The 18,586-nt window shown below is 42.9% G+C and overlaps 1 protein-coding gene across 3 annotated transcripts in view; it reads right to left on the bottom strand.

Moving 5' to 3' along the window:
* Positions 1-18,586, bottom strand: part of LOC122554993 (gamma-taxilin-like) — an 87,915-nt gene that overhangs the window by 31,389 nt on the left and 37,940 nt on the right. For 2 of the 3 annotated variants that reach the window (XM_087992979.1, XM_087992980.1), the window contains exon 3: positions 3,584-3,675. In XM_087992979.1, the coding sequence (XP_087849105.1) occupies positions 3,584-3,675 (92 nt within the window). Of the gene's footprint in view, positions 1-3,583; positions 3,676-11,541; positions 11,613-18,586 lie in introns of all 3 variants that reach the window. The other variant, XM_043700506.2, reaches the window with a different exon arrangement.

The following is an 18,586-nucleotide window of genomic DNA, read 5'->3' as shown; positions in this document are numbered from 1 at the left end:
CCCAGAATGATGGATGATTTAAGAAATCAAAATTGGGCAGAGACTTCCAACAGAAAGTAATATTTGAACTATATGAAACACAGAAATAAGATCAAACCTCATTTTTGACATTATGTTTCTACTTTATAGATTTAGTAAAGTTCTCAATTTCACGGGAATAGCAAAACGGAGGAAAATTGTTATTGGCCAGATTTTGCACCAAATTCTAAGCTCTGCATTTCCTGCGAGCATAGCAATTCAGTGGCTGTATTTGCTCCTACACCAGTGAGTTAATATTGAGCTCATCACCTTTTCCAAGATAGCCCCATACAAAGCAAGATGTGGGTGTAGGTTTGCTCACTGAGCTGGAAGGTTTATTTTCAGACGTTTTGTCATATTAGGTAACATCTTCAGTGAGTCTCCGGACAAAGCCCTGCTCGTGTTTCCTGCTTTCTATTTATATGTTTGGGTTTCCTTGGGTTGGTGATGTCATTTCCTATGATGATGTCATTTCCTGGTCTTTTTCTTAGGGGGTGGTAAATGGGGTCCAAGTCAATATATTTGTTGATAGAGTTCTGGTTGGAATGCCATGCCTCTACGAATTCTCGTGCGTGTCTCTGTTTGGCTTGTCCTAAGATGGATGTGTTGTCCCAGTTTACTGGTGTCCTTCCTCATCACTATGTAAGGATACGGGTGAGAGGGAGTCATGTCATTTTGTGGCTAGTTGATGTTCATGTATCCTGGTGGCTAGTTTTCTGCCTGTTTGTCCAATGTCATGTTTGTTACAGTCCTTGCATAGTATTTTGTAAATGACATTAGTTTTGCTTGTTGCCTTTGTAGGGTCTTTCAAGTTCATTAGCTGCTGCTTTAGTGTGTTGGTGGGTTTGTGGGCTACCATGATGCCAAGGGGGCTGAGTAGTCTGACAGTCATTTCCTAGATGTATTTGATGTAAGGGAGTGTGGTTAGAGTTTCTGGATGCGTTTTGTCTGCTTGTTTGGATTTGTTGCTGAGAAATCAGTGGACTGTGTTCATTGGGTACCCATTCTTTTGTTGGAGGTAATTCTTAGGGCCAAACACACCAGCAAAGCACAAACCTTGATTTTGTTTTTAATTACACATGGAATGAGGTGTCACTGGCTCGGCTAAGATTTATTGCCCATCCTTAATTTGCCCAGAGGGCAGTTAAAAGTTAACAACATTGCTCTGGGTCTGGAGTCATGTGTAGGGCAAACTGGGTAAGGATGGCAGATTTCCTTTCCTAAAGGACATTAATAATGAGTTTGTACAACAATCAATGGTGGTTACATGGTCACCCCATTAGAACAATTTTTCATTATAGATTCTTATTGAATTCAAATTCCAAACATAGCAGATGGAGTTCAGTGTCATTTCCACCACACCACTGCCTCCCCCGCTGTTACAATTAGCCTTCAGAGCACAAAGAACACTGTCTGTTTCAGTAACTTGGAACACTGCTCAGTGATTTGCTGGATAATCCTGGCTTTTATTAAGGTTTAACTAAACTGTAAATGCACTCCAGCCAGCAAGAGGGTTTAGGAATGCTAAGTGATTCTGAATTGACAATCAAGCATCAAATACAAAAAAAAAGTAAAGAGAGAGACCTTCCCTTATAAAAAGCGAGGCTGCACTCAGTACCACTCTAAGTGGCATACTTGAGCTAAGGTGTTTCACATGAAATTAAAATCAAAGGATAATAGAGAAAAGGCAAGAAATGAGGAATGTTGGATCAGTCATCATTCTAATGAACAGCAGAGCAGGCTCAAGGGGCAGAATGGCCTACTCCTGTTCCTATTTCTTATAGTCTTAAAACAAGCACATAAATTTCATCTATACTTCCCTCAAAAGCTGAAGGGTGTGGTAGTGCTACAGATACCAAGATGGCCCCAGGTCAAACCCTCAGGAATAACTGATCTCGATTGTGGTGACGGTGTAAATTACACAAGGGAAAATTCACCACTGTCCCCTTTCGAGACCACTAACATGCTGTAAAGAACCCAGTGAAAAGCATCCACTGATGGAGGACAGGACAGTTTTAACTGTGTTGTTCTTAAGGTCGAATAGCATTCGGAGATTCAGTGCCTTAAATCACAAAAAACACTGGAGTTTACTGGGCTGCATGAAATGCTTGGGAAGAGTAAGTTCACCCTCCAGACAGCGATGAGCCAGAGTGATTGAAAGGTGCTAAAAATGATCTCAATGGCCTGTAATAGAGGATGAACAGAACAATGAAAAATGTCCAGGTCCGCTGTGATGGTTTAAGTGCTGTCATGCGGATAGCAAGCCAGAACAAAACCAGGCTGGTACATGGCCCTAAAAAGCTCAAATTACAGCTAAGCCTCACATAAGCTCTGTTACTTGGATGAGGTACAGGAGCACAACAAGACCTTGTTCACCAGCAAAAGGAAAAGCAAAAACAAAATCCCAAAAACTATGAACACTGGAAATCAGAAAACAAAACCAGAAGTTGCTGGAAAAGCTCAGCAGATCTGGCAGCATCTGTGGAGGGAAATGAGAGTTAATGTTTCGCATCCAGTGACTTCTTCAAACTGAGTTCTGAAGGGGAGTTCTGAGGAAGGGTCACTGGACCCAAAACGCTAACTCTGCTGTCTTGCCATAGGTGCTGCCAAACTGCGAGTTTTTTGCAAAGCAAAAGCAAACCAGCTTTCCCATAGCAAGGGCCTCAAAACAGTTTCATTTTCCAGAAACAAATAAAGGATGATCAGCACACCAGGTTAAAAACACTTTCCAATCTTTGATGGGCCTATCCCATACCTACCTCCAATCCTCTCCGATGGTGAGAGATATAGAATGTTTTGGAAAAAAAACAGAATATGACATCAACCCTTGCTTTTGGGCCTTGATTATAACAGAACATCATAATGAATAGGACCAAATGCAGGCCATTCAGCCTTCTGAGCCTGCTCTGCCACTCAATACAATAATGGCTGATCTTCTAACGCAACTTCACTTCCTGGACTATTCCCTATATCACCTAGTTTCTTCAGTACCTAACAGCTTTGACTGGTTGAAACGAAGGGTCTGTTTCCATGCTGTATCACTCTATGACTCCACATATATTAACCTCTGTCTTGACAAGATGATGCAATGGGATTAGCTGAGCTACTCTTGTACAAAGCTTTGAAATGATGGCCTCTTCCTTGCTGTAACCATACCATGCTGATTTTACAATTGTACTCAATGACTGAACATCCACCGATATCTGAGGGTAGAGAATTCCAAAGGTTCACAATAACCTGGAGTGAAGAACAGGTTTTCCATCACCTCAGTCCTTAAAGAGGCTCTGACACAAGAACCACCACCACCAGGGGAAATACCCTACCTGCATCTATCCCTCACATCCTTTAAGGTTGCTGTATATTGCAGTGAATTCAGCTCTTTTAAACTCAGGGGAGTATATGCCTAGTCATGTACTCATAAGCAGCTCAATGAAGGGTAACAATTTAAACAGAAGAATTATGTCAAAAACTGTAGCGAGCCCTATTTTCCCTTCCTTCATTCCCTTCGCTTCCCAGTTGACAATATGTAGTGTTACAGCACAAGTAACACAGTGATACAACATACCAAGTCTGCATATTTCTTGCACAAAGCTGCCAGTTTCTCCTCTGGAGTGCTGAGCGTGTTCAAAGCTTGCATGAGCAACATCACTTCTTTCCCTGCAATGCAACATGAGAGTCAATAGCAATTTTTCATTTCAGATATGAGATTTAACACCTTAGTTAATAAATTAGTCCCTGGATGTTTTACACCAACACTGAATTTCAATGAGCAACTTAAACCATTCAATAAATAGACCAGAATGCAACAAAAAAAACACACATAAAGCCCCTCTGCTTCCAAACCGGACATTAAAATCACTTCTGAAATGGAAAGTAAACATTAAATGCCCATATCCAGTAAAGTACTGAAAATAAAAATGGCTATGGGTCTGAGTATGAATCAATAAATACAGATCCCCCTGCAGTGACTGAAGTCGATCACACCAGCGAGTTGAAGAGACGTGATCAGAAAATCCACCGAGTACACTAATTACCAAAGACTTCAATCCGGTTCACTGGTACAGTCTGACCTTTAAAAACTCCACACTGCACATTATTTCATCAGCACTGTGGTCAAGATAGTTGGAAAATAGTTTTTCAAACCAATCATTTTACATGGTGTTATGGATGTGGCTGCAGTGGCTGTTCCTTCCTCCTGCTTCGTTTTGTACAAACTATTGCTCCTAGCAACCAAAAGAGCAAGAGATTTTACTCAAGCCTATTTAACTGTGAAGTGCAAGACCGATAATTCTGACATGTTTTCATTTAATTTAACAACAGTACCTTACACGGCATAGAGCTCCTTTAATATAATATAACATCTTATATGGCACTTCACGGGAATATTATCACAAAAGTTTGACACCAAGCCATGCAAGTTCAATTTTGCGTATTGTTTTGGTGATATAGTCAGGATAGTGTGTAAATTGGAAGGGAACTTGCAGGTTTTGACAATCCCATGATTCTGCTTCCCTTGTGCTCAGAGCAGATCAGGGCGAGGTTCCCCAATTCATTACAGCTTCAGACAGCAATCTCCAAACTGCTAGGTCTCCTAGTCACTAAGGATGAACAGGCTCCCCTTGTTACAGTCAACCAGGGTGGGGGGGTGTTTTTTGGGGGTGGGTGGGAAGAAGGGTGTCGAAGAAGGTGAATTTAGAAAGGATTTCTTCTCTTCTGGATACCTTTGTCCCAGATTCAAATGATTTATGTTTTAAAACAAGCAAATTGTACCAGATTTTCTCAAACTAACAAAGGGTGACTTTATTAACTACTAGACATGAGAATTAGTAACGGTGTGTACAAGCAACAAGCGAATCCAAAAGATAAAACTTCTTAAAAAAAATTTAAAAAGCAGATACGTTAAATGTGCAGCTGTTCCAATAATGGTTACCGGTAGTAATAGGGTTATGGTTAGGGTCAGGCTGTTAGCAGTTAGTTGGCTAATCTCAAGACTCTGATTCTGTAGGCTGATTAAACCTTGTTTGTCTTGATTATTTTTTAACTGATATGCAAGAGGCAACTAGGGGATAGATGTTTGACTGTAGTCTTCAAAAGGGAAAAACACAAAATGCCATTGGCAGTTTGGGATATAATCCACAGAGGATGGCTTACTGTTGACCAGGGGCTCATCAGCCTCTTTTATTTTTGTGGACGCAAGAGATCACATTCCAGTCTGTTTGAAATTTCTTTGACACAGTGTTGCATTTCATTGATTTCTCTCTCAAGCCACTTATTTTAGACCTGCAGCCACGTTTGGCAGTTCAGCCCTCCTTTAAAAAAAACACTTCAGTATCACAAGTTAAAACTGACCACTGTATTTTGGGGCTTCTGGCCTGTCATTTTAACACTCATTCATCCGAGTAACAGGCTGTGTGTTGGGAAGGTCCTATCCATGGAGCCTTGGTGAGCTGTTACAGTGCATCTTATACTACATATTGCGACCAATGTGTGTTCGCGGTAAAGTGACTAAATGTTTGTGGATGGGATGATGAAGAAGTGGGCCCTTTGTTCTGGGTGGTATCGATTTGCTTGACTGATGTCGGAGCTGCACTCATCCAGTCAAGTGAAGATTAGCCCATTGCACTGCTAATTTATGCCTTGTAAAACATGGACAGGCTTTGAGGAATCATTGAAGGATTACCAGCCTCTGATCTGCTCTTGCAGCCACAACTTTTATACTGTTGGTCTAGTTGTGATCTGGTAAATGGTAACTCCTAGGATTTTGATAGTCGGGAGGCAGCAATGGTAATACCATTGAATGTCCAGAGGAGATGGGTATATTCTCTCTTGTTGGAGACGGCCATTGATTGGAGCTTGAATAGAAAGCAACATTGGCCCAATACATCAGCCCAAGCCTGGATGTTGACCAGACCTTGCTGTATTTTGCATGTGGAGGGCCAATGATCAAAACTACGTCCACAAGACTGGTTTTATAAAAAGAACTGGAAAGAGAAGAGGAATTAAAAGCTGGATGTTTAGCGCCTTGGGAGCTGAAAACAACACAGTTATTGGTGAAGCTAAATCAGGAATTCAAGAGATGATTCTAGGTAATCCAAGATGGAGGACGGGGAAAATTTCTGCCTCTAACAGGGTTCTCCTTTTTTGAGGTATTTTAGGTGTTGCAGGTGATTTCCTCATATTCCAAGAGCAGCAGTTACTGTTTTATATGCTGTTGCATTGTTTTGGAACTTTGGAGAGAAAAAAAAGTCAAAACATCATCACTTTTAAAAGGGAGAGGAACAGACAAAGGAAGCACAAGGTGAGGTCAGTGCAGGAGAGAGAGAGAGAAAGGGAGAGAGAGAAAAAAAACTCACACTGCTAACTGACACAGCAGTGAACCTGCGCAGTTACTGCCTTTGCTGTTTGAATTCATGTAGCGCTGGACATCGGAATGCATCTGGGAAAACTAACAAACAGTGAAATTCACAACTGATTTGGAGGAACCTATTTGGGAGAGGTCACAGCACAGAAACGGATAAGTGAATTGTTTTAAGTGTAGCCTCACAGTAATTCTGCAGTAGTAAGTAGAGTGGGTTCTTTGTTGATTATATGTTTTATTTGAGATATGTCTCTTGATTAAACTTAAAAATAAGCCATAAGTATTAAGTTAGCCTGAAGCAATGTTTAGTAGAGGAATAAGACAGTGCTATTTTCTGGGTCTGTAGACTGGAAGAGGCAAAAATGGCACTTAGTAGAGTGATATGCTCTTCTTGTCAGAGGTGGGAGTTTAGGGACAGTTTACGTGTTACTGAGGATTATATCTGCAATAAATGCCATTGGTTGTGAATCCTATCAGATCGAATGGATCAGTTGGAGACAGTTAGAGGAAGAGAAAAAAGTTGCAGATAGATGGGTTAAGTCCAGGAAAGGAAAGAGAGGTAGGCAGGAAGTACAGGAATCTTCTGTGGCTACCCCCATTTCAAACAAGTATGCTGTTTGGTAAACGTAGGGGGTGCTGGATTCTTAGGGGAACGTAGCACGAACAGCCAAGTTTCTGGTATTGAGACTGGCTCTAATGGAGTGAGGGGTATGTCGGGTTCCAAGAGATCGATTGTGTTAGGGCATTCTCTAGTCCACGGCACAGACAGACGTTTCTGTGGCCAGCAGTGAAAAATCAGAATGGTGTGTTGCCTCCCTGGTGCCAGGATCAAGGATATCTCAGAGAGGGTGTAGAATGTTCTCAAGGGGGAGAGGGCACAGCAGGGAAAATTGTACACATTGGAATGAATGACATAGGAAGGGAAAAGGATGAGATTCTGAAGAGAATATAGAAATTAAGCAGGAAATTAAAAAGGAGATCCTCGAAAGTAGTAATACCTGGATTATTTGCGGTGCTACAAGCTAGTGAGGGTAGGAATAGAGCAGATGAATGCATGGCTGAGGAACTGGTGTTTGGGAGAAGGATTCACATTTTTGGACCATTAGAATCTCTTCTGGGGTAGAAGTGACCTGTACAAGAAGGATGGATTGCACCTGAATTGGAAGGGGACTAATGTGCTGGCAGGGAGATTTGCTAGAGCTGCTCAGAAGGATTTAAACTATTAAGATGGGAAGGGTGGGGCCAAGGGAAGAGTGAGGAAAGAGATCAATCTGAGCCTGGTACAGTTGAGAAAAGAAATGAGTCAAACAGCCGAGGACAAAGCAGAGAACAAGGTAGGAATGATAAATTAAACTGTGTTTAATTCAATGCAAGAGGCCTAACAGGGAAAGCAGATGAACTCAGGCCATGGTTAGGAACATGGGACTGAGATATCATAGTAATAACACAAATGTGGCTCAGGAATGGACAGGACTGGCAGCGTAATGTTCCAAGATACAAATGCTACAGAAAGGACAGAAAGGGAGGCAAGAGAGGAGGGGAAGTGGCGTTTTTGATAAGGGATAGCATTACTGCTGTACTGAGGGAGGATATACCCGGAAATACATCCGGGGAAGTTATGTGGGTGGAACTGAGAAATAAGAAAGGAACGATCACGTTACTGGGATTGTATTAAAAACCCCTTAATAGTCAGAGGGAAATTGAGAAACAGATTTGTAAGGATATCTCAGTTACCTGCAAGAATAATAGGGTGATTATGGTAGGGGATTTAAGTTTCCAAATACTATGGCAGTCCCAGTCTATGTGAAGGGTTTACATGGACAGGAATTTGTTAAACGTGGGCAAGAAAATTTTCTGATTCAGTATGTGGATCTACCTACGAGACAAGGTACAAAAGCTGACCTACTCTTGGGAAATAAAGCAGGGCAGGTGACTGAGGTGTCAGTGGGGGAGCACTTTGGGGCCAGCCACCATAATTCTATTAGGTTTGAAATAGTGATGAAAAAGGATAGACCAGATCTAAAAGTTGATGTTCTAAATTGGAGAAAGGCTAATTTTGACAGTTTTAGGCAAGAACTTTCAAAAGCTGATTGGGACAGATGTTCGCAGGTAAAGGGACATCTGGAAATTGGGAAGCCTTCGGTACTGAGATAACAAGAGTCCAGAGACAGTATATTCCTGTTAGGGTGAAAGGAAAGACTGGTAGGTATAGGGAATGCTGGATGACTAAAGAAATTGAGGGTTTGGTTAAGAAAAAGGAGGAAGCATATGTCAGGTATAGACAGGATAGATCAAGTGAATCCTTAGAACAGTATAAAGACAGTAGGAATATACTTAAAAGGGAAATCAAGAGGGCAAAAACAGGGCATGAGCAAGATTTGGCAAATAGTGTTAAGGAGAATCCAAGAGGATTTTACAAATACATTAAAGACAAAAGGATAACTAGGGAGAGAATAGGGCCCCTCAAAGATCAGCAAGGTGGCCTTTGTGTGGAGCCGCAGAAGATGGGGGAGCTACTAAACAAGTATTTTGCATCAGTGTTTACTGTGGAAAAGGACATGGTAGGTATAGAATGTAGGGAAAGAGATGGTGACATCTTCAAAAATGTCCATATTACAGAAGAGGAAGTGCTTGGATGTCTTCAAATGCATAAATGTGGATCAATCCCCAGGCCTGGGGTTGGGGAGTCCAGAACTAGAGGGCATAGGGGAAAGATATAAAAGAGACCTAAGGGGCAACTTTTTCATGCAGAGGGTGGTACGTGTATGGAATGAGCTGCCAGAGGATGTGGTGGAGGCTGGTACAATTGCAATATTTAAGAGGCATTTGGATGGGTACATGAATAGGAAGGGTTTGGAGGGATATGGGACGGGTGCTGGCAGGTGGGACTAGATTGGGTTGGGATATCTGGTCGGCATGGACAAGTTGGACTGAAGGGTCTTTTTCCATGCTGTACATCTCTATGACCTGATCTGGTGTACCCTCGAACTCTGTGGGAAGCTAGGGAAGTGATTGCTGGGCCCCTTGCTGAGATATTTGTATCATCGATAGTCACAGGTAAGGTGCCAGAAGACTGGAGGTTGGCTAACGTGGTGCCACTATTTACGAAAGGCGGTAAGGAAAATCCAGGGACCTGTAGACCGTTGAGCTTAACATTGGTGGTGGACAAGTTACTGGATGGAATCCTGAGGGACAGGATGTACATGTATTTGCCTCTCCAAGGACTGATTAGGGATAGTCAACGTGGCTTTGTGCATGGGAAATTTTGCCTCATGAATTTGATTGAGTTTTTTGAAGTAACAAGAGGATTGATGAGGGCAGAGCGGGAGACGTGATCTGTTTGGACTTCAATAAGGCTTTCAACAAAGTTTCCCATGGAAAACAGATTAACAAGGTTAGATCTCATGGAATACAGGGAGAACTAGCCATTTGGATACAGAACTGGCAGAAAGGTATAAGACAGAGTGGTGGTGGGGGGTTGTTTTTCAGACTGGAGGCCTGTGACTAGTGGAGTGCCACAAGGATCGGTGCTGGGCCCACTGCTTTTAATCATTTTTATAAATTATTTGGATGCAAGCCTAAGAGGTATAGTTTGTAAGTTTGAAGATGACACCAAAATTGGGAGGTGTAGTGGACAGCGAAGAAGGTCACCTCAGATTACAATGGGATCTTGATCAGATGGGCCAATGGGTTGAGAAGCGGCAGATGGAGTTTAATTCAGATAAATGCGAGATGCTGCATTTTGGGAAAGCAAATCTTAGCAGGACTTATACACTTAATGGTAAGGACCTAGACAGTGTTGCTGAACAAAGAGACCTTGGAGTGCAGGTTAATAGCTCCTTGAAAGTACAGTCGCAGGTAGATAGGATAGTGAAGGCGGCGTTTGGTATGCTTTCCTTTATTGATCAGAGTATTGAGTACAGGATCTGGGAGGTCATGTTGCGGCTGTACAGGATATTGGTTTGGCCACTTTTGGAATAGTGCGTGTAATTCTGGTCTCTCTCCTACCCGAAGGATGTTGTGAAACTTGAAAGAGTTCAGAAAAGATTTACAAGGACGTTGCCAGGGTTGGAGGATTTGAGCTATAGGGAGAGGTTGAATAGGCTGGGGCTGTTTTCCCTGGAGCATTGAAGGTTTATAAAATCATGAGGGGCATGGATAGGATAAATAGACAGTCTTTTCCCTGGGGTGGGGGAGTCAGAACTAGAGGGCATAGGTTTAGGGTGAGAGGGGAAAGATATAAAAGAGACCTTAGGGGCAACGTTTTCACTCAGAGGGTGGTACATGTATGGAATGAGCTGCCAGAGGAAGTGGTGGAGGCTGGTACAATTGCAACATTGAAAAGGCATCTGGATGGGTATATGAATAGGAAGAATTTGAAGGGATATGGGCCGGGTGCTGGCAGGTGGGACTAGATTAGGTTAGGATATCCGTTCGGCATGAACGAGTTGGACCGAAGGTTCTGTTTCTGTGCTGAACATCTAGGTCTGAATTAAAAGATCAGAGACTTTTTGGGTTATTGAGAGACGAGAGGACATGAGAGAGATAGGATGTAGCAGTAGCACGATGATGTTATGAATTAGGTCAGGGATCTAAATTTAAAGAATGCAAAAACGGGTCAAGGTGTACTGGAATAGTCAAATTACGAGATAACAAAGGCATGAAGAAGGATTGTAGAACTAGATGAGCTGACACAGGTTTAGAGCAAATGATCAGGTATAAAGGGGAAAATTAGCTGTTGTGGTGACTGAGCTGAAATATGGAAGCTCGTCCTGCAGTCACATATAACACAGGGGTTCCAGGTTGTGTGGTTCACAGCTCTAAAAGGTAGGAACTGGACAGTGGCTAGGGAACAGATTTAGCAGCAGGACAACTGGAGGAAATTCTGATCACCAGTATTATATGAGCAGCCTGACAACTGAAAAACCCTACATGAATCAAAAAAAGTGGAACAGTTGAGAGAGCAGGATGTCATCAGTGCATATGTGAAACTATCACTGAGTTTTCAAATGATGCTGCTGTGTATCAGCATGTCAATAAGAAATATGAAGGGTTAAGAGGGAACCCTTGGGGACAGCAGAGGCAATTGTACAGGATTGACTACAGAAGCCATTGCAGGTGATTCTCTGAATAGGGAAAACGGAATGAGGCAATTGTAAACCTACCGAGCTGGATGACCATGGAGAGATGTTGGTGAATGATGTCATGGTCAATCATGTCAAAGGCTGTAGACAGGCTGAAAAGGTAGAGGAAGAAGAGTTTATAATGAGACATTGGAGGTTACTTGCGATTTTGATAAAAAGCCATTTTGGTATTGGGAGGGGTTGGATTGGAGAGAAACTAACTGAAGTGATTCAAATGTGCAGCTCAAACACTTGGAGAAGAAGACTGAAAGTAAGGAGATAGTTTGTAAGGACAATGTTGGTATTCTGAGGAGTGATCATGTTAAATCTGAAGGATTGGAACTGTACCTGAAGCAATGTGAGAGAAAACTTGCTGGTCAGCAATTTATTTGGAATGGGGATTCAGCTCATCTTGACTATGGGATGTGGGATCTCCCAGACAAGATGAGCTTGGAGAGGGCATAAGAGGAGACAGGAGAGGAATTGGTGGGAGTTCAGGAGTGAGGCAGGGCAAGCTGAGCTCTGGGAAACAGTGGGTTTGGGAAAGAGAAGCAATCAATGGTATCAGTCTGACAGACATCAATCCGTGGGCTCCTCACACGTGCTGGCAGGAGGAGGTAGGTAAGAGATGGTAAGATAGTTTGTAAGACACTGGAAAGGAGCTCAGTGTTATATTTGCATTCCAGGATGATCTTGGACTTGTGAGCAGTTTTAGTAGAGAAGTGCAGAATTCAAGAGTGCTTTCTGTGGTTCTGATGGGTGGGAGAGAAGCAGCTGGAGGGTTTGGGGAAGGGGGAGGTAGAGAGAAATGGGAGGAGAGCAACAGAGACATTCAGCATGCAACAGAAAGAGCAAAAGGAATGGAGACAGAAGTGGTTTTGGTTGGGCTAAGGCAGGAGATGAGTGGTTTAATAAAACAATGAGAGATGGTCTTTATCTGAGACATGATAAAAGTAACAAGTAACATAAGGCAACAAAATTTAACGGGGTGACTATGAAGGCTGCAGACAAGTTGAGAAGTGGTGTGCTCACTACTGTCACAGACACACTGGATTTGTAATATTGCGAAGCACCAAGAAGAAATCTGATTGGAATTGGAGTCATAGAGATGTACAGCATGGAAACAGACACTTCGGTCCAACCCGTCCATGCCGACCAGATATCCCAACCCAATCTAGTCCCACCTGCCAGCACCCAGCCAATATCCCTCCAAACCCTTCCTATTCATATATCCATCCAAATGCCTCTTAAATGTTACAATTGTACCACTTCCTCTGGCAGCTCATTCCATACGCATACCACCTTCTGCGTGAAAAAGTTGCCCCTTAGGTCTCTTTTATATCTTTCCCTTCTCACTCTAAACCTGTGTCCTCCAGTACTGACTCCTCCACCCCAGGTAAAAGACTTTGTCTATTTATCCTATCCATGCCCCTCATGATTTTATAAACCTCTATACGGTCACCCCTCAGGCTCCGACGCTCCAGGGAAAACAGCCTCAACCTATTTAACTACTCCCTATAGTTCAAACCCTCCAACCCTGGCAACATCCTTGTAAATCTTTTCTGAATCCTTTCAAGTTTCACAACATCCTTCAGATAGGAGGGGGAATAGAATTGCACACAATATTCCAAAAGTGGCCTATCCAATGTCCTGTACAGCCACAACATGACCTCCCAACTCCTGTACTCAATATTCTGACCAATAAAAGAAAGCATACCAAATGCCTTCTTCACTATCCTATATACTGCGACTGTACTTTCAAGGAGCTATGAACCTGCACTCCAAGGTCTGTTTATTCAGCAACACTCCCTAGGACCTTACCATTCAGTGTATAAGTCCTGCTAAGATTTTCAGGTCCACTACACCTCCAATTTTGGTGTCATCTGCAAACTTACGCTCACATCCAAATCATTTATATAAATGACAAAACGCAGTGTACCCAGCACAAATCCTTGCGGCATTCCACTGGTCACTGGCCTCCAGTCTGAAAAACAACCCTCCACCACCACCCTCTGTCTTCTACTTTTGAGCCAGTTCTGTATCCAAATGGCTAGTTCTCCCTGTATTCCATGAAATCTAACCTTGCTAACCAGTCTCCCATGGGGAACCTTGTCAAATGCCTTACTGAAGTCCATATGGATCACGTCTACCGCTCTGCCCTCATCAATCTTCTTTGTTACTTCTTCAAAAAACTCAATCAAATTAATGAGACATGATTTCCCATGAACAAAGCCATGTTGACTATCCCTAATCAATCCTTGCCTTTCTAAATATATGTACATCCTGTCCCTCAGGATTCCCTCCAACAACTTGCCCACCACCGATGTCAGGCTCACTGGTTGATAGTTCCCTTGCTTTTCCTTACCGCCCTTCTTAAACAGTGGCACCACGTTAGCTAACCTCCAGTCTTCTGGCACCTGTGACTATCAATGATACAAATATCTCAGCAAGGGGCCCAGCAATCACTTCCCTAGCTTCCCACAGAGTTCTAGGGTACACCTGATCAAGTCCTGGGGATTGATCCACGTTTATGCATTTCAAGATATCCAAGCACTTCCTCCTCTGTAATATGGACATTGTTCAAGATGTCACCATCTATTTCCTTGCATTCTATATCTTCCATGTCCTTTTCCACAGTAAACATTGATGCAAAATACTGGTTTAGTATTTCCCCAACCTCCTGCTGCTCCACACAAAGGACAACTTGCTGATCTTTGAGGGGCCCTATTTTCTCCCTGGTTATCCTTTTATCCTTAATGTATTTGTAAAATCTCTTTGGATTCTCCTTAACCCTATTTGCCAAAATTATCTCATGTCCCGTTTCTGCCCTCCTGATTTCCCTCTTAAGTATATTTGCTACTACTCCCCCCTACTATTATCAAATGAAACTATCATTCAATCTCTTCCATTCAGAAATGCTTTCTCGCCATCCCTGAAGCTTGGCATGTTGCACTTGCATTGTCTTGGGGAATCGCTGAGTCAGGAAATTGCTTGCATAACGATCCCTAGGATTAGGGCATCGACACTAACATTTTCTCACGTGACTGTGATGGAAAGACTGGCGGTTGACTTGAGTGGCATGTGACAATGGGGGAGTGGCCAGATTATCTGTAAGCATGGCTAACTGACCTATATAAAGGGGATGAGTTTTCTTTGTTTAGTTTCTCTTTTGACTTGCACACGTACGGGGGGGGGGGGGGGGGGGGGGGGGGGAGAACAGCCGAGGGGGTCACCTAGCTTGTACAAGCTTGAATAAGCTTTCACTGCTTACAGAAGTTGGTGTATGCGAATTGCATCTTGTGTGAAATCTAGGGAAGAGAACCTAACACGAGTAGGTCAGATTTTGCACCTTCTCTAGTAGATACATCCACATACTGAATCAGAAAATTTTCTTGTACACACTTAACAAATTCCTCTCCGTCTAAATCCTTAATACTATGGCAGTCCCAGTCTATGGAAAGTTAAAATCCCCTACCATAACCACCCTATTATTCTTACAGATAGCTGAGATCTCCTTACAAGTTAGTTTCTCAATTTCCCTCTGACAATTAAGGGGTCTAGAATACAATCCCAATAAGGTGATCATCCCTTTCTTATTTCTCAGTTCCACCCAAATAAGCTGGATGTATTTCCAGGAATATTCTCCCTCAGCACAGCTTTAATACCACCCCTGATCAAAAATGTCACTCCCCCTCCTCTCTTGCCTCCCTTTCTATCCTTCCTGTAGCATTTGTATCCTGGAGCATTAAGCTGCCAGTCCTGCCCATCCCTGAGCCATGTTTCTGTAATTGCTATGATATCCCAGTCCCACGTTCCTAACCATGCCCTGAGTTCATCTGTCTTTCCCATTAGGTTTAATTTATTAGTCCTACCTGTCTCTGCCTGCCCTGACTGTTTAACTCTCTTCTTTTCTCAACTGTACCAGTCTCAGATTGATCTCTTTCCTCACTATCTCTCTGGGTCCCAGTAGCCCCCGCCTCTTCTCTCCCCTCTCCCCCCCAATACCCCCACCCCCACTCCCCCCACCTTACTAGTTTAAATCCTCCCGAGCAGTTCTAGCAAATCATCCCCTTCCAATTTAGGTGCAAACTGTCCTTCTTGTACAGGTCACTTCTACCCCAAAAGATATTCCAATGGTCCAAAAATGTGAATCCTTCTCCCATACACCAGCTCCTCAGCCATACATTCATCTGCTCTATCCTCCTATTGCTGCCCTCACTAGCTTATAGCACCGGGAGTATTCCAGATATTACTACTCTCTAGGACCTCCTTTTTAAATTCCTGCCTAACTTTCTATGTTCTCCCTTTAGAACCTCATCCTTTTTCCTTCCTATGTCGCTGGTTCCAATGTTGACAATGACCTCCTGCTGGCCCCTCTCCCCTTTGAGAACATTCTGCACCCTCTGAGACATCCTTGATCCTGGCACCAGGGAAACAACACACCATTCTGATTTTTTGCTGCTGGCCATAGAAACATCTGTGTGTACCTTGAACAAGAGAGTCCCCTAACACAATTGATCACTTGGAACCCGACGTACCTCTCACTGCATTATAGCCAGTCTCAATACCAGAAACTTGGCTGTACGTGCTACATTCTCCTGAGAATCCATCACCCCCTACATTTTCCAAAACAGCACAGTTGTTTGAAATGGGGATAGCCACAGAAGACTCCTGCACTAACAGCTTAACTCTCTTACCTTTCCTGGAATTAACCCATCTAGGTGACTGTATCTGAGACTTTTCCCCCCTTCCTATAACTGCCGTCCATCACACCCCTTTGCCCTTCTAAATTCCTCATTGGCTCTAACTGTTCCTCCAACCGATCCTTTCAATCTGATAGGATTTCCAACCAACGGCGTTTATTGCAGATATAATCCTCAGTAACATGTAAATTCTCCCTAAACTCCCACATCCAAAAAGAGCAGCATATCACTCTACAAAAGGCTATTTTTACCTTTTCCAACCTACAGAGCCAGAAAATAGTACTGCCTTATTCCTCTACAAAACATTGCTCCAGGCTAACTTAATACTTATGGCTTATATTTTTAAGTTTAATCTCAAATAAAACATGTAATCAAGAAAGAATCCACTCTACTCACTATTGTAGATTTATAGCAAGGCTATACTTCAAACGATTCACTTATCTATTTCTATGTAGTGACCTCTCCCAAATAGGTTCCTCCAAATCAGTTTTGTATTTCACTGTTTGATAGTTTTTCGAAATACACTGTGATGTCCAGCAGTACATGAATTCAACAGCAAATACAGTAACTGTGCAGGTTCACTCTCTCTCACTCCTGCACTGACCTGACCATGTGCTGCCTTTGTCTGTCTCGCTCCCTTTTAAAAGTGCTGTTGGTTTGACCTTTTGTTCCCTTCAAAATTCCAAAACAATGCAACCGCTTGTAAAACAGTAATTGCTGCTCCTAGAATTCAAGGAAATCACTTCCAACACTCAAAATACCTCAAAAAAGGAGCAGCCTGTTACAGTCAGAAATGTTTCCTTTCCTCCATCTTCGATTGGGAAGCAGTAGCTGTTTCTGCACTTTGTGGAGCAAAGGGAGATTTGGGTGGGAACAATGATGAGTTGCAATGATGTTGGGTCACAAAAAGATTTTTTTTAAGAAGATGGGCAATCATGGCAAATTTGAAAGGTGGTGGTGTGGGGGGACAGTACTGGAATAGACACACCATCAACACTCTAGATCTTACCACAGTTTAAAATATTTTTTAAACTTTCTATGACTCCTAGAAATCATAAAGGTCAGGTATGGGGATGTTCACCGATGACTGCACAATGCTCAGCATCATGCCTTATACATGGCTAGCTTGTACCACACAAATACCTGACAATGACTATCTCCAACAAAAGATAATTTGACCACCACTCTGTTAGGTTCAATGGCCTAACCTTCACTGAATTTTCTCCTCCTATTAACATAGCGGGGGTTACCATGGACCACAATCTGAACTGGACTAGCTACAAACACACTTTGGCTACTGGAACAAAAATTCTGTGGTGAATAATTCACCTTCTGTTTTCCCCAAGCCTGTACATGATTACAGGACATGTCAGGAGTGGTCACGTCATTATTTATCTGGATGCCAGCAGCTCCAAAAACACTTCGGAAACTCAATACTATCCAGATCAAAGCAGCCTGCCACCAACCCAGGTTTGACATTCATTCCCTTCATCAACAGCACACAGTGACAGCAGTGTGTACCACCAACAAGAAGCAGTGAAGCAACTCCCCCAGGATCCTTTGACACCACCTACCAAACCCATGACCTCCATCACCTGGAAGGACAAAGGCAGCAGCTACGTGGAACCACCAACTTCAAGAACCCCTTAAAATGATCACAATCTCGGCTTGGAATTCTATTGACATTCCTTCAGTCACTGGGTCAAAATTCTGGAATTCTCTTCCCAACAGCACTGCAGCATTTCAAGGTGACAGCACACCAACATATGCTGAAGGGCACTTAGGGGTCAGTGATAAATGCTGGCCAAGCCAGCAACACTCCTATTCGCTTTAATAGACTTAGAATAACACACTTTAATTTGTAACCAAAAAAGAAGGCTCTGCCAACATTAGTTTTTACCCTACTCTACCTCCGTCCTAATCAAGAATATCAGTTGAGAATGGCACATGACATCATTGTCGGGAGCATACTGCTCCCACGTGAGGGATAGATTGTACGTGCTTTCCGTGGAGTGTTGTTACATCCATCACATTTCTTAGTTCATCCTTACTACAATATCATATTTGTGTTCACTTCCTGGTTCAGTGGTTAGCACTGCTGTCTCACAGTGCCAGGGTCCCAGGTTCGATTCCTGCCTCGGGCAACTGTCTATATGAAGTTTGCACATTCTCCCAGTGTCTGCGTGGGTTTCCTCCGGGTGTTCCGGTTTCCTGCCACAATCCAAAGGTGTGTCGGTTGGATGAATTGGCCATGCTAAATTGCTCATAGTGTTCAGGAATATGTAGGTTAGGTGCATTAGTCAGGGGTAAATATGGGGTAGGGGAATGAGTCTGGGTGGGTTAATCTTCAGGTGTTCGGTGTGGACATGTTGGGCCGAAGGGGC

The sequence above is a fragment of the Chiloscyllium plagiosum genome, unplaced genomic scaffold (genome assembly GCF_037043375.1).
Source record: "Chiloscyllium plagiosum isolate Xiang-an unplaced genomic scaffold, Cpla_swu_hap1 HiC_scaffold_12, whole genome shotgun sequence".
NCBI lineage: Eukaryota > Metazoa > Chordata > Chondrichthyes > Orectolobiformes > Hemiscylliidae > Chiloscyllium > Chiloscyllium plagiosum.
The sequence above is the reverse complement of the archived record's forward strand: the minus strand, read 5'-3'. Positions and strand labels throughout refer to the sequence as shown.